Source organism: Lepidochelys kempii, chromosome 3 (assembly GCF_965140265.1).
Source record: "Lepidochelys kempii isolate rLepKem1 chromosome 3, rLepKem1.hap2, whole genome shotgun sequence".
Classification (NCBI taxonomy): domain Eukaryota; kingdom Metazoa; phylum Chordata; order Testudines; family Cheloniidae; genus Lepidochelys; species Lepidochelys kempii.
The window spans coordinates 42414657-42437966 of record NC_133258.1 but is presented as its reverse complement, the minus strand read 5'-3'; the positions used below and the strand labels follow the sequence as shown (position 1 = coordinate 42437966).

General features: G+C 38.2%; 1 protein-coding gene across 4 annotated transcripts in view; it reads left to right on the top strand.

Annotated features, from left to right (window-relative positions):
* CSMD1 (CUB and Sushi multiple domains 1) overlaps positions 1 to 23310 on the top strand; it is a 2000616-nt gene that overhangs the window by 1466914 nt on the left and 510392 nt on the right. For all 4 annotated transcript variants that reach the window (XM_073336216.1, XM_073336215.1, XM_073336217.1 and 1 more), the window contains exon 13: positions 21723 to 21905. In XM_073336216.1, the coding sequence (XP_073192317.1) occupies positions 21723 to 21905 (183 nt within the window). The remainder of the gene's footprint in view (positions 1 to 21722; positions 21906 to 23310) is intronic.

Sequence of the window (23310 nt, the reverse complement as noted above, 5' to 3'; positions counted from 1 at the left end):
AAGTTCTTTAGATGATGTGTTCTAGCAAACCTCCATTCACATGCTGCTTTACAGAGCGGAAGATCTGGCCCTTTGTTCTTTGGGTATAACTTTGCATTTGGCTTTACTTAAACACATTTTGTTTGACTTCATCCAATTTAGAAAGTAATCTCGGTCATGCTGTATAAGTAACCTGTCCTAATTTTTATTTACCATAGTACATTTTGGTTTCATATTCATCTTTTATCAGCAATAATTTAAAATTGGATCCCACTGTAGGTATGCATGAGGCACATGCATGCAAGACCAGAAATTTTTGAGCAGCAGTGTCTGTTGTGGCCATGTATACCCCTGTGTCACCTCATGCTCTCATGTGAAGACATAAAGGATGGAGCAGCTGCAATCCTCCAGTTCCCTCTTACCACCCATGGCAGTGAGATGGAACCTGGCAAGTGTCAGACCTGCTATGTCTTAGTTTCAGATGAACCTTACTGCAAACCTTCTGAATACTTTAGAACTCTTTTGATTATCTTTATTTTCATTGGTATGATCTTATCAGCCTTTCTTGACTTAATATGGAAACATAGACCCCCTATACGCAGACCCCATTATACTCTTCCCTCCAAACAGGGCTTCTTAATATGGTGGCATTGAAACCTGCAGGCTTCAAGCCCTTACCATCCTGTACCATACTAATCCTCCTAAAAATTAACCCAATGAGTGCCTGTTTAGGGGAATCACACATAGCTAGCAGATGCTCAGAATTCCTGTCATTTTCTGCTAGGATATGTAAGTCACGAAAGTTATGAAAACATAGAATTAAAGGAATGTTTCCAGCTATGTAGAGGCATAGGTCCACATAGACTTAGTACATCAGAGTTTTATGTACATTAAAATATAACACATTAAACTGTATTCAATTACCGCTTACCTAGAAATGAGCTCTAGTGAAAGTGCTCCAATATTTTCTTCCTTTCTTTTTGTGAGTGCATGCACCTGTGAATGTTAAATATAAGAAAAACATGCTGCTACCTCAGTGTTTTGTAAATGTATGCTATAAATTGAGACAAAATAAATATGAGCTATTGTTCTTTGAGAACATTTTGATGATGTCAGTTGATTTGTCTAAATTACATATTTTTACATAATAGCCATTTGTAGGTTTATCATATCGGTGGTTTTGATCTGAAGATACCCTTATGCCCATTATGCCTTCACTCTGACAGCACAGGTAGTTATTTGCATATTTCACAGCATAAAAACTAATGTTATATAGTGTTATACCTGAAATCCTCTCTTCTGACCGAAGTAGGAGAGTGCTTATCCTTTCCTGAAAGTCTGGTACTTTATAAGCAACTATATCAAAGAGATTCTGGTAAGAATAGGGAATGCTAAGAACAAGTAGGATTTACTATAATTCCTTTTTTGACATGAAATTTGAAAAAAAACTGTTAAGTGGACACTGTCCGTTTAATTTGGGATCAGAATTTAGATTTGATAAAAATAAAACTAACTAACTGTCAGGGTTCCCTTGCCACTCTGACCTCTAGGGTACAGATGTGGGGACCCGCATGAAGGACCCACTAAGCTTATTTCTACCAGCTTAGGTTAAAATCTCCCCAAGGCACAAATCATTCCTTGACCTTGGATGGGTACTGCTGCCACAACCAAGTGAGTTCGACAAAGATGCAGGAAAAGGACCACTTGGAGTTCCTGTTTCCCTAAAATATTCCCCCAAGCCCCTTCACCTCCTTTCCTGGGGAGGCTTGAGGATAATCTACCAAGCAATAGATAAACCATATTCTTTAAAAACAGAACTTTATTATAAAGTAAAAGAAGCACCTCTGTAAAATCAGGATGGAAGGTAACTTTACAGGGTAATCAGATTCAAAACACAGAGGATTCCCCTCTAGGCAAAACTTTAAAGTTACAAAAAAACAGGGATAAACCTCCCTCTTAGCACAGGGGAAATTCACAAGCTACAAACAAGAGATAATCTAACATGCCTTGCTTTATTCACTTACTCTTTTTGCAATATTGAGACTCATTTTAGGATGATTTTAGGAGAAGGAGTTTTCTGACCTGATGCTTCTCTGCTTCCTCAGAGAACGCACACAAAAAAGAGCATAAACAAAGCTTTTCCCCCCACCCCCGATTTGAAAGTGTCTTCTTTCCCCATTGGTCCTTTTGGTCAGGTGCCAACCAGGTTATTTGAGCTTCTTAACCCCTTACAGGTAAGGAGGAATTCTAGGCTACCCTTAGCTGTATGGTTATGACACTCACCAAACAAGATCTAAAGTTATTAAAAGAAATTTTTCATTATGCAACTCTTTATGTATCTATAATTTAAACAGTCTCCTGCACTGGTTGCATTTGTGCTACACTATGAGTGAGAAATTTAAACTGACTCAAAACAAATGTGCAGCTAGCTAGTCTTCTTTGATTGCCAAGCAGAATGATATGCAGTATGGTAAAAAGCAAATTTGTTTAATTTTTTTGTTCCATTTTGATGCAGTAATGTTTTATTATTAACATGGGTAAAGGGCATAGTTTAAAAAGGGTGATTTTTAACTTGGCAGTGTGCCTTTAATGAAATAAAAAGTCTACCATATTTCATAGAATCATAGAATCATAGAATATCAGGGTTGGAAGGGACCCCAGAAGGTCATCTAGTCCAACCCCCTGCTCGAAGCAGGACCAATCCCCAGTTAAATCATCCCAGCCAGGGCTTTGTCAAGCCTGACCTTAAAAACTTCTAAGGAAGGAGATTCTACCACCTCCCTAGGTAACGCATTCCAGTGTTTCACCACCCTCCTAGTGAAAAAGTTTTTCCTAATATCCAACCTAAATCTCCCCCACTGCAACTTGAGACCATTACTCCTTGTCCTGTCCTCTTCTACCACTGAGAATAGTCTAGAACCATCCTCTTTGGAACCACCTCTCAGGTAGTTGAAAGCAGCTATCAAATCCCCCCTCATTCTTCTCTTCTGCAGACTAAACAATCTCAGTTCCCTCAGCCTCTCCTCATAAGTCATGTGTTCCAGACCCCTAATCATTTTTGTTGCCCTTCGCTGGACTCTCTCCAATTTATCCACATCCTTCTTGAAGTGTGGGGCCCAAAACTGGACACAGTACTCCAGATGAGGCCTCACCAATGTCGAATAGAGGGGAACGATCACGTCCCTCGATCTGCTCGCTATGCCCCTACTTATACATCCCAAAATGCCATTGGCCTTCTTGGCAACAAGGGCACACTGCTGACTCATATCCAGCTTCTCGTCCACTGTCACCCCTAGGTCCTCTGTAACAGTCCTCTGTCACCCCTATCACCTCTGTAAAATCAGACAGGTAAATACCTTACAGGGTAATCAGATTCAAAACATAGAGAATCCCTCTAGGCAAAACCTTCAGTTACAAAAAGACATAGAAACAGGAATATACATTTCGTTCAGCACAATTTATTTTATCAGCCATTTAAACAAAACAAAAAGAAAAGGAGAAATATCCAGCTTCTCGTCCACTGTCACCCCTAGGTCCTTTTCCGCAGAACTGCTGCCTAGCCATTCGGTCCCTAGTCTGTAGCGGTGCATTGGGTTCTTCCGTCCTAAGTGCAGGACCCTGCACTTATCCTTATTGAAGCTCATCAGATTTGTTTTGGTATACGTGAGCATGTCTGCCTATTACATTTTCTTCAGTAGAAGGCAGTATTTGGGAAGATGGACACACACTCAACATAGTGTATCTTACAGATGTCTTGAGTTAGTTGTGAGCTATCTTTCAAATCGAGTCAAATGTAATCTAATTGATTTTTTGATTATTTGAATTTTTTTAAGTTCTGCAGTTTACATGAGTGCTATTAATTTCTTTGACACACATGCACAGGTTATTTTCCATAATTTCAAGTCCATTGATATATCTAACTCCCATTTTTCATGAAATTGACTAATGAATTATCATTGATTTATGCATGTCAATATGTCTATATTCATTCAGATACCAATAATATACCAGACATAAGAATGTCCATACTGGGTCATATCGATGGTCCATCTAACCCAGTATCCTGTCTTCTGACAGTGGCCAATGTCAGGTGCTTCGAGGTAATGAACAGAAAAGACAATCATCGAGTGATCCATCCCCTGTTGTCCACTCCCAGCTTCTGGTTGTCTGAAGCTAGGGAAACCCAGGGCATGAGTTTGCATGCTCAACCACCTTGGCTAATAACCATTGATGGACCTATCCTCTGTGAACTTATCTAATTGTTTTTTGCATCCCGTTATAGTTTTGGCCTTTGCAACTTCCCCTGGCAATGAGTTCCACAGGTTGACTGTGCGTTGTGTGAAGAAGGACTTCCTGCATTTTTAGGAAGTCCCTCTTCCCTTCAGTTTGCCCTATTGGATAAAGCACTGGACTATGACTCAGGAGATGAGGGTTTTATCCTGGCTCTGACACTGACCACTAGGTGGCCTTGGGAAATTCATTTTGCCTCTCTGTGCCTCAGTTTCCCCATCTATAAAATAAGTCTAATGATACTGACCTCCTTTGTAAAGTGTTTTGATATCCATGGATGAAAAGTGCTAGTTGGTATTATTATTTGGTTTTGAGTCTGAGTACATTTTTAAGTGCCAAAGTGATTTAGGAGCCCACTTTTAAAAGTCACTTAGCCATAAAGGAGCCTAAATCTCATTGACTTTCAATTACTTGGAGGCTGATGGCCTAAGTCACTTCTGAAAATGGGACAATTCAGGTCACAGGATGGATGGTGCTCACTTAATAAGCAGCAATATAATATTTTGTTTTACCCTCATTGTTCAGTGTGATCCCCAGATTTATTAACTGCACTCTATTCAAACCCTGCTTTGAAGACAGAATTATTTACTTCCTCATAGGCTTTTTTGGGGTGCTTATCACTACAGTATCTGAGTTCTTCACTAATATTCATTAATGTATCTTCAGCAGGTGATTGAATGGTATTACCCCCATTTTACGGACTGGGAATTGGTACAGAGAAAGAAAGTTGAAGAGCATCCCCTGAGTTTGAGTGCCCAAGTTGGGACCTGGGACCTATTATTTTCCAAAGTACCTAGCCTAATATAGCACTATATGTGTTCAAAGCACAGGTCCTATTGACTTCAGTTGCAGCTGTGAGCTCTCAGCCCTTCTGCACATCAGACACTAGGATCTCAAGTTGGGCACCCAGATAATGTGGAACACAATTAGTGACCACCTGTGAAAAGCTTGGTTTAAGTGAGTTGCCAGCACAAGAACTATGTGACAGAGTCAGGGATAGAATCCAGTTCTTCAGGGCAGCATTCCAACTGTTTTAATCTTGAGACCAATCTTTCTCTTACTGCAATCCCCTCCTTCATTTGCTACTGACCTTCCAACTTTTGCAACACATGAGCCTTGGGTTACAGTGTTACCTGGGGTTCTTTCAACCCAAAGCTTTTGGTAACTTTTACTCTGTGCAAGGTAGTGTCAGGAAATAAATCAGGGGAGACATGGCCGTCCGACCGATAAATGGCTGGCACAAACAGGACAACACAAGAGTGCTTTCACTTAAAGCTAAACTTTACTTAGTCTCAAACACTTATACACACATCCGCAAGAGGTTAGTAAAACACTCCCAACTCTTTATAATTACCAAAGCTGAGCGTGGCTCTCGAGTGGCACAGCGGCAGCCCGTCTACCGGTGGGAAACACAAGATGCATCCAGAGAGAGAGTCCAGTCCTGAAGAGTCCCACTATCTCAAACTTTTTCCCCTTATTTATATATTAGTAATAGAATGACATGTCCATTAAAGCAAACTTGTTAAGTAAGCCGTTTCAATGGTCAACCGAGAGGTTCCTTCTGATTATTGATTAACCAGGTGTGTTTTTTTCCAGAGTTCGCAGCTTTGAGGCCCCAATAGCCATTCCTGGGGCACATCCTGCTCTTCTAAGATGCATGTATCAGCAACTTCAACACAATTCTTATCAGGAAGGTAAAGGGGTCAAGATGCTCTCTCTGTGGCACCCAACCCCCTGCCTTGGTTAAGCTAAGCCTGCTGAGTTGGCTAATTTGCAGCCTGCTGACTTGGCAGCTTTTAGTAATAAGCCATAGAGGTTTCAGGTACTTTACTGCTTTGCCAAAGTCTCCCCGTACAACAGTTAACAGCCTCCTTCACTACACAAGCATGTTTCATCTCCAGAGCAGATCCATCATGTGCACTGAAGGAGGCAGGAGTCCTGTGAGAAGAAATAGTAGATAATCATGTAATTAAAGACTTACCATAATGCATTTGCAAAAGAGGTCTGAATTAAGGTGCATAGGCAATCATAATTCTGGCACCTCCTAATTATTGAGTTCTTGACTTTGCAATCTTAAATTTGTTTTAATGTCATTTCTGTGTGCAATATATGCGTAAATTGCCTTTTGGTTTTGATTTAAAAACCTTTAGCTGGCAAGCAATGCATTTCCTGTTTTCCCCTCCTGCTTTGGTATATCCGGTACTAATGAGGTTCTCAGCATGGGCTCTGGTTGTAACGTATGTTAAAATTTGTACTTTTAAGTAGAACTTAATTATACATTAATTTAACCTTCACACCATTAAAAAAAACTGTATAGTAATGTGAAAGTATTGTAAATTTGTAATAGCAGGTAGTTTAATTTTAATAGATTAATTCACATGGACATTGACAAGTTTATTTTTTTCTTTAAGAATACTTTGTAAATATTAGAGAGATTTAATATTTATCTCTTGTTTTGAAAGTAATCTCAAATTGTGTGATAAATTTTCTGAAACCATTTTAATGGGGTTCTTCAGGGAATAGCAATGTGACATCATCTCCGTTTGCCAACTACATGGTACTATTTATGAAATGTACAAAACAGTTTAGGTTTCAGAGTAGCAGCCGTGTTAGTGTGTATTCGCAAAAAGAAAAGGAGTACTTGTGGCACCTTAGAGACTAACCAATTTATTTGAGCATAAGTTTTTGTGAGCTACAGCTCACTTCATCAGATGCATAAAGTGGAAAGTACAGTGAGGAGATTTTATACATACACACAGACCATGAAAAAATATACATTTAAGGAGAGTGATCACTTAAGATGAGCTATTACCAGCAGGAGAGTGGGGTGGGGGGCGAGAAAACCTTTTGAAGTGATAATCAAGGTGGGCCATTTCCAGCACATTTCCAGGAGTTAACAAGAACATCTGAGGAACAGTGTGTGTGGGGGGGGGAGGGGCAGGGGGGGAAGGGCGGAAAGGAGTAAACAAGGGGAAATAGTTTCACTTAGTATAATGACTCAACCACTCCCAGTCTCAATTCAAGCCTAAGTTAATTGTATCCAATTTGCAAATTAATTCCAATTCAGCAGTCTCTCATTGGAGTCTGTTTTCAAAGTTTTTTTGTTGAAGGATAGTCACTTTGAGATCAGAAATCGAGTGACCAGAGAGATTGAAGTGTTCTCCGACTGGTTTATGAATGTTATAATTCTTGACATCTAATTTGTGTCCATTTATTCTTTTACGTAGAGACTGTCCAGTTTGACCAATGTACATGGTAGAGGGGCATTGCTGGCACATGATGGCATATATCACATTGGTTGATGTGCAGGTGAACGAGCCTCTGCTAGTGTGGCTGATGTTATTAGGCCCTGTGATGGTGTCCCCTGAATAGATATGTGGACACAGTTGGCAACGGGCTTTGTTGCAAGGATAGGTTCCTGGGTTAGTGGTTCTGTTGTGTGGTGTGTGGTTGCCGGTGAGTATTTGCTTCAGGTTGGGAGGCTGTCTGTAGGCAAGGACTGGCCTGTCTCCCAAGATTTGTGAGAGTGATGGGTCATCCTTCAGGATAGGTTGTAGATCCTTGATAATGCGTTGGAGAGGTTTTAGTTGGGGGCTGAAGGTGACGGCTAGTGGCGTTCTGTTATTTTCTTTGTTAGGCCTGTCCTGTAGTAGGTGACTTCTGGGTACTCTTCTGGCTCTGTCAATTTGTTTCTTCACTTCAGCAGGTGGGTATTGTAGTTGTAAGAATGCTTGATAGAGATCTTGTCGATGTTTGTCTCTGTCTGAGGGGTTGGAGCAAATGTGATTGTATCGTAGAGTTTGGCTGTAGACAATGGATCATGTGGTGTGGTCTTGGTGAAAGCTGGAGGCATGTAGGTAGGAATAGCAGTCAGTAGGTTTCCGGTATAGGGTGGTGTTTATGTGACCATCGCTTATTAGCATGGTAGTGTCCAGGAAGTGGATCTCTTGTGTGGACTGGTCCAGGCTGAGGTTGATGGTGGGATGGAAATTGTTGAAATCGTGGTGGAATTCCTCAAGGGCTTATTTTCCATGGGTCCAGATGATGAAGATGTCATCAATATAGCGCAAGTAGAGTAGGGGCATTAGGGAATGAGAGCTGAGGAAGCGTTGTTCTAAGTTATCCATAAAAAACGTTGGCATACTGTGGGGCCATGCGGGTACTCATAGCAGTGCCACTGATTTGAAGATATACATTGTCCCCAAATGTGAAATAGTTATGGGTGAGGACAAAGTCACAAAGTTCAGCCACCAGGTTTGCCATGACATTATCGGGGATAGTATTCCTGATGGCTTGTAGTCCATCTTTGTGTGGAATGTTGGTGTAGAGGGCTTCTACATCCATAGTGGCCAGGATGGTGTTTTCAGGAAGATCACCGATGGATTGTAGTTTCCTCAGGAAGTCAGTGGTGTCTCGAAGATAGCTGGGAGTATTTATTCCTTCTCCCTTCCCCCCCCCCCCACTGTTCCTCAGACATTCTTGTTAACTCCTGGAAATTTGCTGGAAATGGCCCACCTTGATTATCACTACAAAAGGTTTTCTCGCCCCCCACCCCACTCTCCTGCTGGTAATATCTCATCTTAAGTGATCACTCTCCTTATATGTATATTTTTTCATGGTCTGTGTGTATGTATAAAATCTCCTCACTGTACTTTCCACTTTATGCATCCGATGAAGTGAGCTGTAGCTCACAAAAGCTTATGCTCAAATAAATTGGTTAGTCTCTAAGGTGCCACAAGTACTCCTTTTCTTTAAACAGTTTAGATGGTTCTTTTACATGTAATTATGTGATTTACAGCTTCAGGACTATATAGAAAGCCATTATTCTTATAATTTCTTTAGAGGACATCAGAAGAGCCCATATAAATCTTCAATTGATGTGCTAACAAATCAACATTTTTTCTGCATATGACGAACTTTCTCTAAATGGCATATCTGAATAAAGTGCACTTATTGTGTGTTACAAATACAGAACAGATTTGTTTGAATTTTTCATCCTAATTTGTGGTGTTACTTTCAGTGATACATTCTTTTGGTTTAACAACAGGACATACCTATTTTGTAAGGCTGAAAAGCCAGTTTTAATGATGTGCCCTTGAGGCATAGTGTGTTGGCTTTGAGGAATAATACCGTCTATTTGTATGACTGACCACTCTGTTTGAAGTCTAGTTGGACTTTATAATGATCTTTTGTTCTTGATTTATGGATACAACAGTTTCTAACTACAATATAAATGTAAGAATTTGCATACTAGATCACAGCTGTGGTCCATCTAATCCAGTATTCTGCCTCTCACAGTGGTCACCACAAGGTGTTTCAAAGGAAGGTGTAAGACATCCCACAGAAAGCAGATATAGGATTATCTAGTGTAAGGGGAGTCTCCATCTGTGCTCTAATAGTAGAGATTTTCTTAAGCGAAACATGAGGTTTTATACACCTTCTAAAATTTTCTATGTATTTGTATAAGAATCTACATTATAACTATGATTATTGATGTTATCCACATATGTCTGATAGCTCTTTGAATCTTGTTCAGTTTGTGGTTTCAGTGACATCCTGTGATAATGAGTTCTGCCTATTTATTTATGTAGATGAGGTGGGTGAAATAATATCTTTTATTAGAAACCACCATTCAGCAACACAGAGCTCTTATTCAGGCCAGTGTATCTCAAAAGTTTTGTCTGTTTCACCAACAGAAGCTGGTCCAATAAAAGATATTACCTCACCCACCTTGTCTTTCTATTAGAAAGACATGTAGTCCAACATGGCTACAACAACATTTCAAACATCTAATTGTGTATTGAATATTTGAAATAATATTTTTATTAATATTAAATTTTCTACTTTTCAATTTCATTGATTTTTTTTTTTTGTATTATGAGACAGGGACAATAGAAGTTCCTGATCTACTCTCTATGTACTGTTCATTATTTTATATACTTTTATCATGGCTCCTCTTATTCATCTCCTCTCTAAAGTAAATAACCTACATCTTTTCAATATTTTTCATATGAACCTTTTTCCCATTTTCCTAAAAATATGAATCACTTGTCTTTAATCTCCCTCTAATTGTGCAATATTTTCTGAGATGGGATGACTAGTACTGCACACAGTGTTCTAAATGAAATCCCAACTACTGGTCTATATGACCTTATAATATTTTTCCTTACTACTCTTTATCTCGTGCCTTACATTCCCTAACATCTTGTTTGTTTATGACCACAGGTCTATATTCTATTCTATATACATTTTTATACCATGCCCCTCATCATAGTATTATAGTGCCTTCCAGTAGTGAATTAAGAAATATTATTTGTTCTCTCATCCTCTCCCCAGAGGGAGAAGCATATGTAGGGGGTCTTGTTTTGGTAATGCATATTTTCTTGTAGAATATAAAAATCCCTGTTGCTGTGTGTTTGTTAGAGGAAGCAAGGTCAAATAAATTTACCTTCCACTTGGAGTGGAAGGTGGTGATGATTGTGATGGTCTGTAGTTTCTTGAGGAGTTCATTCCATAGTCTTGGACTGCCGTGAGAGAAAGTTCTGTCTCCTACACAGCTGAGTTTTAGTCTATTGTTGAGAGTTCCATTGTGCCAAAGGAGCATAGTTGTCAACCACAGTCCCAGAGCTTTAGAAGAGCTTTTAGATATCCTGAGCCTGGGTCATGCAGTGCTTTAAAAATAAGGAGTGAGTGCTTTGAAGATGATGACTGAGTCCTAGAATATCATTCAAAATTCTATGGGAAGCCAGTGTAAAGAATGGAGGACAGGTTTGATATGTCATAATAGTCTGTGTTGCTAAGGAGATGTGCCGCAGCATTCTGTACTGGAGTTTCATAAAAGCTGAATGACAGGGGATGGATGACAGGGGTTGGATCATTCAATGATTGTCTGTCCTGTTCATTCTCTCTGAAGCAGTGGTGCTCAACCAGGGCTACATGTACCCCTGGGGATACATGAGGTCTTATGCGGGTACATCAGTTCATCAAGATATTTGCTGAATTTTACAACAGGCTACATAAAAAGCACTAAGAAAGTCAGTACAAACTAAAATTTCATACAGACTTGTTTTTACTGCTCTATATACTATACACTGAAATGTAAGTACAATATTTATATTCCAATTGATCTATTTTATAATTATATGGCAAAAATGAGAAAGTAAGCAATTTTTAAGGAATAGTGTGCTGTGACACTTTTATATTTTTATGTCTGATTTTATAAGCACCTTTAAGTGAGGTGAAACTTGGGGGTATGCAAGACAAATCAGACTCCTGAAAGGGTACAGTAGTCTGGAAAGGTTGAAAGCCACTGCTCTGAAGCACCTGGCATTGGCCACTGTTGGAAGATAGGATAATGGGCTAGATGGAACATTGGTCTGATCCATGATAAGACTCTTACGTGGCAGGTAGGAGGTAAAGAATGGATTTTTTTTTCTTCTATCTTAGCATCTGTCAATTCTCACAAATACAACTGTTTTGAGCAATGGATAGCCTGGTTAATCCATGTTGCCTCCCCTTGGTTACAGAAGCAAGTAATTTTGTGGATAGAATAACTCAGATCTGAACTCTTTCATGCCCGTGCTTACTTAATGTGGAAATGACAACATTAGCTTGGATTTACTTGTTTTATTTGCAATATCTGGTTTATGGTGGTACAACATTTTCATTGTGAACTAAGAACTCAGTTCATGAACTTAATGTCAGGAAAAAGAAACCTAAAATAGTATAATGTTCTTTTAATATGTTATGTTTTAGCTTCAAGACAAAGCACTACAATATTTAGTAGGGAGGGTTTCATTGTTCAAGTATTTAACCAGTGCCGCTCAGAGGATTCAGGGGGCCTGGGACAAAGCAATTTCAGGGGCACCTTCCATAAAAAAGGTTAGTTTTGCCTCCCCAAGCAGCGAAGAAAAAAAAAACAACCCCAAGTCGTGCCGCCGAAAAAAGAAGAGGACAGGAGGACCCGCCGCCAAATTGCCGCAGAAAATTGAAGCAGAGAGATTGAGCTGCTGCCAAAGTGCCGCCGCCGAGGAAGAGAGGGACTGAAAGACCCGCCGCCGATTTGCCACTGAAATTGCCCCCGCCCTGTCTGCGGGGCCCGGGGTCTGGGGCAAATTTCCCCACTTGCCCCAGGCTCTGGGCGGTCCTGTATTTTACAGATGTGTGACAATATACTCGGAAAACAAGTTAAATATTGTTTTGCTGAATACACTATGATCATGTATTAGTTCATTATTGAATTGCACTACGATATGACAATATTTAGCAACTTGAAAAAATCCATAAGCAAAGTTCACTACAGTGGTAAATTTTAAGGGCTTCTCTGGCCTACATCCAGGCTGAGCTCAGTATAGCTCCTGGAGACAAGGGACACAAAGGGAACTTTACCTCACCTTTTAAATCCTCCTGTTCCTGTGACTGTCTGATTGGTGGGTTAGTCCCTGTTATAAATTAGAGCAGCCTCAGAAGTTCTGCATTTTATTCTCAGCTGTTCACAGTCCCAAGTGACCATTCCAATGTAGGGAGTGGGAGGATATGGCTGGGATGGAGAAATGCATAGGATATTCTTCTGAACCTATGTGAGAGGGGTGGGTGGTATGGGACCAGCTATTTTGTCCTTTCATTGTTTCAAGATTCCTCTACACTGGTAGAATCATCCACTTGCCAGTTAAACTAGCTTTAAGGATGCTTTGGACGACCGAAGCACCCTTAATGAAGCTGAAATTATGACTTCTATTCATTGGAAAAATGTAACCAGTTTCTAGCTTTCAAACTGGTAGAAATCTTTTGTGTGTTATCACTATATAGCAAAGTGATTTAATTTTTATGTCAGTATCTGCATACATTGATTAATCCTGATGTTTTAGCCTGCTGCAAAGTATTTGTCTGTCCATGGGATTAAAATGATATATCTATGATCTTTACTCATTTTGCTACATACTCTTACAATTCATTTCCCACCATTAATTTTACAAACAAACAAACCAAAAACAGATTTTGGAAATTCCAAGCTGGATTCATGAAAAGGAAAATCCTTTTTCCCCTGGATCATGCTTTACTCCTTGCAAGCTTGCCATAGCAAAATTTGGACCCAGTTCCCTCCAGAGCCTTTAAAGGCTGTTGCTGAACCAGGAAAATAGGCCATCAAGGATCAGTGATCTCAGAGATTGCTATGTCTAAAGTCGTAGATTGAGACTGAATTTCCTCTATTCCTTAACAGGGGATTTGCAGGTGTCTGCCCTCACTGCAGACAATTTAGAGCATCCATGTTCAGAAAGGATCCTCATTAAATTTCCTGACTACATGAATATTTATTTCCAGCTGTCCAACATGCTGTTTTTTAAAGTTACCACTTTCTAACTCTCAACCTCCCTAAATACTATATTGACTTATTTATGGTCAATATGGAATTTATGAATTTGGTCCTTTGAGTAACGAAGCTGAATTTTGGAAAAGGTCACAAAAGTGTAAGGTATTTGTCTTTGCAATATCTTCTTCTAAATTGAACATCACAACAAAAAATATGCTTTGTTGCATCTGCCACATTGTTTAAAATATTTATGAAGTATAGATAAGTGAATATTCAGTTTGATTCAGTTCCATTTATGGAAATGCATCATTAAAATATTATATGCTATTAATATTTTAAAGTTAAAGTTGTTGTAATAGGTATTAATATTCCCTTTACATGTGATTTATTGTCAGATTATGGTGTTTCTCTAAAACATCAGCTGAAATGTTTGAAAACATAATGGTAACAGGTGCTTAATCGGAAGTGTGAAATTACAGTCCAGCAACAAGAAAAAAAGTCAAATTACTGCTGTGATAAATAAAGTGGGGGGATGGCTCCCTTTGATGGACACCCAGCCAGCCAGTTAGCTGTAAAATCCCTCTTGGTAGTTATTCTTTACTTGCTTTACCTGTAAACGGTTAAAAAGTCCCCCAGGTAAAGAAAAAAAAAACTCGGCCAAACGATCCAATGAGAAGGTAGAACTTTTAAAAATTGGGAAATAAACTTTCCCTTTGTTTGTTGTTCTCTGGGTTGGATGGACAGAGCAGCCACGCTATAAACAGCTTAAGCCAGGTATGATCATAAATTTTCAGATCGTGCCTAAAACTACTTACCTGAACTCCAAATGTATAAGTAGATCAGAATGTTTAGCTAGACACTATTAGGGTTATTTCTTTTATTTCTTATTGGCTTGTGAACTCCTCTGTGCTAACCCGAGACACTTTTGTTTGCTTGTAACCTTTAAGCTGAACCCCCAAGAAAGCTATTTTGGGTGCTTGATTTTTTTAATTTGTTCTTTTAAAATCTAGCAAAAGCCTAAGTACCAAATGTATTTTCTTTCTTTTTGTTTTTAATAAAATTTACCTTTTTTAAGAACAGGATTGTATTTTTGGTGTCCTAAGAGGTTTGGGCATGTTGTTGATTAGCTGGTAGCCACAGCTAATTTCTTTTGTTTTCTTTCTCAGCTTTTCTCCGGAGGGGTTGGGGGTGAAAGGGCTTGAGGGTACCGCACAGGGAGGAATTCCCAAGTGCTCCTTCCTGGGTTCAAAGGTTTTTTTTTTGTTTTGTTTTGTTTTTGTTTTGTTTTGTTTTGCATTTGGGTGGTGGCAACATTTACCAAGCCAAGGTCAGAGAAAAAGCTGTAACCTTGGGAGTTTAATACAAGCCTGGAGTGTCAAGTATTAATTTTTAAAATCCTTGTGGGCCCCACTTCTGCACTCAAAGTGACAGAGTTGGGATTCAGCCTTGACAACCACCATAACTAACAATATCAAAACCACAAACGATATAATATGGAATCACCGATCAACTACTTTAGTCTTTCAGTTTTGTAGATTCAAGTAATGCAAAGACTTCTCATCTAGAAGGGCTTAGTTTGTAGTTTAACACCCTCACGTTATGCATAGTTCTTCCTTAATCATAGGTTAAACATTATTTTTAAACTGCCATAATTCTTCCCTTGAAAATAAAACAAAATTGCAGAAAAGGACTTTGATTAAATTTAAATATGTACAATCTTCTCATCTTAATGTGTTGGAGAGTTTAATCTTGTCACTCTACCCACATAAGAAGAGAATATGTCCCCAAAGTTGGTTATTATTGCTAGTTTACAAACAAGATGAAAAGCCTTTCCCCAAACCACTGAAAAAGAGAACATAAAAGCTGGAAAGAACTGAATAAGATTCACGTTAATATTCTAGGTAAGCAGAGGAAGCTGGTGTTTCAACTGGAGTTTGAGAGTTTATTTGCAAACTTCACGAAGTTCACACAGCTCTAATCACTTAGATCAAAAGAAGTCTGGGATTGAATGACTACAGAGAATAATCCTAAAGGAATGGAGTTTGTATTGCCACTTTAAGTAGGTTAACAAAACAACACTGAATAGCTTTTTATTTTGATGTTCTTCACTTTAACAGCTTTCTATGCTAGGTTTGAGTTATACAAAAGGAACTTCTAACTGAGACAGGCTCAGCACAGCTCCTACTATGTTGGCCAGAGGAAGGCTCCCTTTTTATACATCCGGTGCAGTGTCAGCCTGCAAACCACAGAGTGGGGTGCTGGTTTGAGTATGAGCTGAAATAATGTGCAAGATTCATCCTCGGTTAATTCAGTCACTTTGCTAATCAGTTCTTTAATCTAGTGCTTGACAATCAGCTGACAGGCACAACAACAAACAAGGAAAGTAATGTTTGTAACAAAACAAAAGTATATAAAAAGTATAATTAATAAAATTATATTATGGGAATAATTAAATAAAATACAATACTTTACACAGAGAGCAAATATAACCAAATAATTTTCCTTATATATAAATATAATGGCAAAGGGACATAAAGATGGTTTAACAATCTTCTTGGTTTGGGAAAATGGCCAGGTGGCATACACCTGACATAACCTGCTCTTTACTACCATTCTACTCACCCTGGCATACAGGGCATAGATGAGCAAAAGGTATTGTGGTCGGAACATCACTGCTGTGCTGCTATTTCTGGCTGCCAGAGCATACCTAATTTAGGACAGCTCTGAGGCTGTCCCACGGTCAGGGAAATGCAGAGAGTTGGGGTCATAGTCCTTGTTATGCTCTTTAAAGCAGTTAAGAATAAAGAGAACAATATTACCAGAAGAGACATAAGTCCTAAGTACTCTGTTCTGCTGCCCATGGAGTTTTGGCCTGAGATACACATTTGTACTTATTCTTCACAAAAGAATTATCAACAAAAGTCAAGTAGTTATCTTAGAGTTTCTACTAAAAACTGGCAGCTATTTATAGCAAAGTTTTGTCAGTTTTATCACTTCAGGGCTATAGGTGAATCTATTTACAAGAAGAAAAAAAACATCTTAAATGAAGTTGTTCAGGGCCAAGAGTACATGGAAAGATTTTTGGAAGGAGACTCAATAAGAAATATATAAAAATACTACCTATAGGACAGAGAGCGTTCTAAAATGTATAGAATTCCTGTTTGGTTGTGGGTGGGGTATTTTGTTTTTGGTTATGGCAATTGTGAGAGAAAAATCGGAGACTCTTGGACAAAGGTAGAAGTTAATTGATACATTTTTTAAAAAAAGATCTAAAATTAAAGCAAGTAGAGGTAATTTTCATTGTTCTAATTTAAGACTAGCTGTCAAGGTTCCTCCCGCACTCTGAACTCTAGGGTACAGATGTGGGGACCTGCATGAAAAACCTCCTAAGCTTATCTTTACCAGCTTAGGTCAAAACTTCCCCAAGGTACAAAATATTCCACCCGTCGTCCTTGGATTGGCCGCTACCACCACCAAACTAATACTGGTTACTGGGGAAGAGCTGTTTGGATGCGTCTTTCCCCCCAAAATACTTCCCAAAACCTTGCACCCCACTTCCTGGACAAGGTTTGGTAAAAAGCCTCACCAATTTGCCTAGGTGACTACAGACCCAGACCCTTGGATCTTAAGAACAATGAACAATCCTCCCAACACTTGCACCCCCCCCCCCTTTCCTGGGAAATGTTGGATAAAAAGCCTCACCAATTTGCATAGGTGACCACAGACCGAAACCCTTGGATCTGAGAACAATGAAAAAGCATTCAGTTTTCTTACAAGAAGACTTTTAATAAAAATAGAAGTAAATAGAAATAAAGAAATCCCCCCTGTAAAATCAGGATGGTAGATATCTTACAGGGTAATTAGATTCAAAAACAGAGAACCCCTCTAGGCAAAACCTTAAGTTACAAAATGATACACAGACAGAAATAGTTATTCTATTCAGCACAATTCTTTTCTCAGCCATTTAAAGAACTCATAATCTAACACATACCTAGCTAGATTACTTACTAAAAGTTCTAAGACTCCATTCCTGGTCTATCCCCGGCAGAAAACCAGCATATAGACAGACACACAGACCCTTTGTTTCTCTCCCTCCTCCCAGCTTTTGAAAGTATCTTGTCTCCTCATTGGTCATTTTGGTCAGGTGCCAGCGAGGTTACCTTTAGCTTCTTAACCCTTTACAGGTGAGAGGAGCTTTCCCCTGGCCAGGAGGGATTTCAAAGGGGTTTACCCTTCCCTTTATATTTATGACACTAGCAATACAGCAGGATGTAATAATGTTGAGTAGTTTTGATAGAGAAAAATAAATTTTATATAGATTTCATAGATTTTTTGGAGGCCAAAAGAGACCATTAGTTAATCTAATATGAGCTGCTCTATAATATAGGACATATAATTTTGACTGGTTGCTCATATATTGAGCCCTGTATTGAGTGTTTGCCTAAGCATATCTTCCAGAAAGGTATCCAGTCTTGACTTGAAGGTTCCAAGAGATGGAGAATCCACCACTCCCGTTGCTAATTTGTTCCAGTGGCTAATAGCCCAGGCTGTTAAACATGTGTGCCAAATTTCTACTTTGAAAAGTTGTGGGGGGGGAAGTGAATGGTTTCCCTGGCCTCCCCGATTCTGGTGCCCCTGGTTCCAACCACTTGTCCTTGTTATGCCTTTCTGTTGTTGATTAAAAAGCCCTTTGGAGTCTGGTATTTTTCCTCAGAGATATCACTTACACACCATAATCAAGTCACCTCTTGATCATCTTTTTGAAAGAAATACAAAAATGTGGGGAAGTTGAGAAGCCTATTTTTTTTTTTTAGTAAGATAATGAAAATCAGGACTCCCGCCTCTTGCTACTGACTTGTGCGATTTTGATTAAATCAGTTCTCTACCTATCTGTAAAATAGCAATGATAATATTGATTTACTAGAGGTGTTGCAAGTATTAGAATCTAACTTTTTAGAAAACCCTTCAGTGTTGCTGGAAGAAATGGTAATATTTTGGTATCTGTCGGTTTCTGTCTGCAAATCAGGTAGTAAAATAAATATAAACATAAAAAATCTAAATAATATTTGCACCCACATCTAATTGCTTCCACAGAATTAGGCATCCTTGGATGAAAGGTGATGTATGTATGCATGCACAAAATATGCCTGTTACTTCAGGTAGTCCTGTTCTTCTTTGTCCTTCCGCATCTTCACATATTCTTATGTGAAAACTCACTTTATTGTAGAGCCCTCTTCTTACCCATGCAAGTAAAGGATGAGTCACTCAAAACAATTTCACCTGCTTCCAGCATGAAGGTGTAGGTAATTGTATCTTAGAAAAAGCCAGGCATCCCTTTGCCATCACCTAAATTAATGACAGCACCCATTTTGTGTGTTTAACAAATTAATCTTACCATAAAAAGTTGATTATAAGAGTAAACATATTAAAAATGAGATGCTGAGTATCTAACCCCAGCACTCAACATTCTGTCTAGCTATGTGGTGAAGATATAATGCATAAAAGACATTTACTATTTAAGATAGTTAACTCTATGTAGCTTCTGTGAAAATCTTACTTCTCTGCCCCACAATCCTCTCTTGGGAGTAGCTCCTGGAAGTTGCTGAACACCCTTTGCTTCTTTTTATTTCAATATTAAATCAATGTCACTGATATCTGTTCAGTTTGGGGAATGCAAAGTTGGCCGGACATGGAAGGGAGAACTCACAGCAATCTCTTAAGGAATGAGTCATCAGCTGTGCTTCTGTGAAGCTCCAGCAAGTGTTCTGCTTCTAGAGCTCCTTCTGGGGCACTGCAGCTCTGATTTGCCCCAAGGCAGGATAGAGTTGTTGGAATGTAGTGCTTAGGATCATTCATCCCAAGCCCATATCTTGAACTGAGCCTTTAGCTTCTACTCTACTGCAGGCTATAATGATTACGTATTGATTATTCATGTTAGTTTACCATTAAAATGTGTTGACTCTCATTAGCATTGTCAGGTTAAATTATAGTGTACAACTGCTTGTAACAATAAAGATTTAGTGGATCAGTGGTCATGCCATTTGTTGTAGGTATTACCACTTTTTAAAGAGATGAACTTCCTCATTTATAACTGTTTATATATATATTCATGTACCGGTCACAAAAGGCGAATATTCTTTTAATGCTGGCTTCTGCTGTAGTTTAGATTTCTAGTGATACACATGGGGTTTTTTTTACATATAGCAGCTGATTTCAAAACTACTTAGAGCTCATCAATGGAGTGGCTGCTGCTACTTTTTCTCTCCAAAGTTTAATCTTGCAACGGACAGGAAAATATGTATAAATCCCCCTTTGCTGATGAGCTACATGTACTATGGTGATATGTGTGGCGGGCATTTCTGAGTATTTGTCAGCAATCTGATCGTAGATGCTTTAGAGGATCTGAACTCAGTGGATTTACTACACCTATGGTAATAAGTCATACCTGATGAACTTTTTCATATTAAACATATCTGTTGGAAAAGAGGAATTTCATCATATATCCAAGCTGTTGGGATTTAACACATGGTAGATTTAGTCGTATTTGACAGTAGCCATCTTTTTAATAGAGTTGGAGAATCAGTAATATTTAATAATATTCAATGAGGATGGAATTTTGTTGTTATCTCTGATAACATTTCTTATAAAGACCCTTAGGTAAAACCTTGCCCTGTTGAAATCAGGAATTTGGCATTGACTTCACTGCGGCCAGGATTTCACCTTTTTCTTATGGACGTAACAAAAAAAAATCATTTTATGTATGGAAAAACGTTACATAAGTCTTGCTCCTGCTCCATGCAAAATTAGTGGCAAAACTCTTTCTTATGGACGTAACAAAAAAAAAATCATTTTATGTATGGAAAAATGTTACATAAGTCTTGCTCCTGCTCCATGCAAAATTAGTGGCAAAACTCACTTTTAATTTCATGGTTAGGTAGAATTGGGCGTTAGTTGTCAATAACAATCATTTAGTTACTGTACTGTAATACTACTTCTCTCATTATTTAATATTCATATTTCATGCATCTCTTGTTCTTATTTAGCGTAGGTTTCCTAAGACAATAATTCTGTATTAATTATCAGCTGGTAGTTACAAACATATTTGATGTTTAACTTCATATGACATCAGTATTAGTTAATCCTCAGCATGCCTTTAATTATAATATTTATGACTACTCAAAAGTTGACATTTGACCTTAATAGATCTAGGAACAATCATTTAAAATATTGTTCTATTTCCAATGTAGTTGGTTGTGTTTGGAAACTATTGTGGTTCTACTTTTTAGAGTATAACATATCATTATTGGGTTTCAGCTTTATTGTGTTTCATTGATTAAATAGCAAGCTTCTTGGACTGTCCAGTAAAATGTTTTTTGTATTTATTTTTTAATACCATTATTAACAGCCCTGCAAACTGAAACTGGAGTTTGAGAGTCAAGATGTATTCTTTGTTGCTAAATCATTATCACTAGAAATAGAATCTGCAAAGACCCACTTCTATCTATGATTATATCAGAGCAACCGCTATTGTTTTAAATTTTGTCCTCAGATATACCCAGGATTACACAGGTGTAAATATGGCCCCACAGTTTGAAAGAATTGCTATTTAAATTCTATGATGCACAAAACAGAATATAATCCACCTCTTTGACTGTATTGGATGTATTGCTACCACAAGTAAAAGTGGTGAAACCTCTTTTGTCTCAAGGAAGTGAATATGCATAATCGGAAGCAAGGCCCACAATCCTTTGCCTTCTGAAATCAAGGGGAGAACTATTTATTCACTTCAGTGATGCAGGATTGAGCTCGGTGAGCAAATCTGCTGAGCAAGAAGGTGTCCTATCTACTTTTCATAGTCACACCACTCCTAAAGGGAATGTAATGTCAGTTAATGCAATGGATTTTGACTATTTGGGATAACATTTTCAAAAACACCTAAGTCCCATTTCCATTGGCTTTCAATTAGATCCTAAGTCACGTCAGTATGTGCTTTTGAAAATTTAACTTTTGGTCTATTATTTTTTTTTAAATGTTATGTCTGGGCATACTGATAAATGTCTGAAGCAGTTTTTGGTATTGAAAGATGCATGATATACAAATATATGTTTATATTCAATATTTTGTTTATCTCTTCCAAATTCAGAAATTGAGAAAGGAGGTTGTGGAGACCCAGGAATACCATCATATGGAAAAAGGACTGGCAGTAGTTTTCTGCATGGAGACACACTTACCTTTGAATGTCAGGCAGCTTTTGAACTTGTGGGAGAGAGAATGATCACGTGCCAACAAAATAACCAGTGGTCTGGCAACAAACCCAGCTGTGTTTGTAAGAATTGCTTTGATTTTTCCTTCCTACTAAATGCTTGACCTCAGCCTATTCCTTTTCTTGGCCCTTGCAACTCACCAGCAGGGAAACATTTCAAAAGACCTTGAAGACTTGTTCAGTGATAACTCTACTAGATAGCTTAGGAGGAGCTCATTTACAGGGAACATCACGTAGAGCCATTTTAGATTTCTTTCCCTCATTTTATATTTAATTGAACCATTTCATACTTTTAATGTAAATGTGAGTTGAATAAAACCCTAATTGAGAGATTGCTAATAGCACATAAGTGTTGAGTAGGATATCATAGCACGTATCTAGTGATTCTGGCAGGGTGAAGTACTCTGCATATATACATCAGTAAAGTCTTTCTTTTTTAACAACTTAATAAAGTTGTATAATAATTTAAGCAATATGCACAGAACATGATAGGTAAGATCAGTGAATGTGATTTTTTTCCCCTTTTAGCCAATAAAAATTATTTATAGTCAAGTTTGCACTTTGGATGGATTTAAATTATGTCAGTTTATATAAATTCAGAAGTAAAATAGAGTAAATTTTTGCAAGTGGGCAGGTAAACTATGCTCTTTACTTATCTTCACCATTTTTAGAAAACAAACAAACATCTTCTTGCAGTTTTACAAGTATAGCACAGGGACTTATCATTTGGGGGCATTTTCAAAAGCACTTTGGAGCACAATTCCCAAAGTTAATGGGGCTTGTGTTGCTAACACTGGTCTACACACAATTTTTGTACAGGTATAACTGTGTTGGTTAGGGGTGAGATTTTTGTTTTACTGAAATGGTAATACCAGTACACTGCTTAGTGCTGTTTTACCACTGTAGCTTATTCCCCATCCCGTATATGAGTAAGCTATGCTGGTATGAACAGATTTATATTGGTGTAACTACTTCCACACTAGGGTCATAAATAAGTAGCCGCTTTTTAAAGCAGAGTTATTTTATGTTTCCTTGTTTGTGTGTTTAAAAAAATATAAAATTTATGTTTGAGACAAATAGGTTATTTTAATAATTTAATTATAATTATTGAGGATAGAAAAAAGTGGTTTTTTTGCAATTTTTCCTTGTCAAAAACATGCCTACTTTTAGTAATGGTGAGAGTGATGGTTCACCAAATATTCGGAAAACATGAAAACTGATGCAAATCTGAGTGTTCGTATTTCACAAACTAGTAATCTTGCACAGCTTTCTTTTGTAAAAATAAGATGTATTTAAAATTACAAGCTGATTTAAAATTGAGATCAGGCTTTTTTTTTTTTTTAATTTTTCTAAATCTGCTATATACAGTGGGCCAGGTTTTCACTGTTGATTCAACAGACCTCCAATTGTGTGTGTACAACTTTGCACATGCCTTCACCCTTTTTTTCTCCCCATGATCTTCCACAGG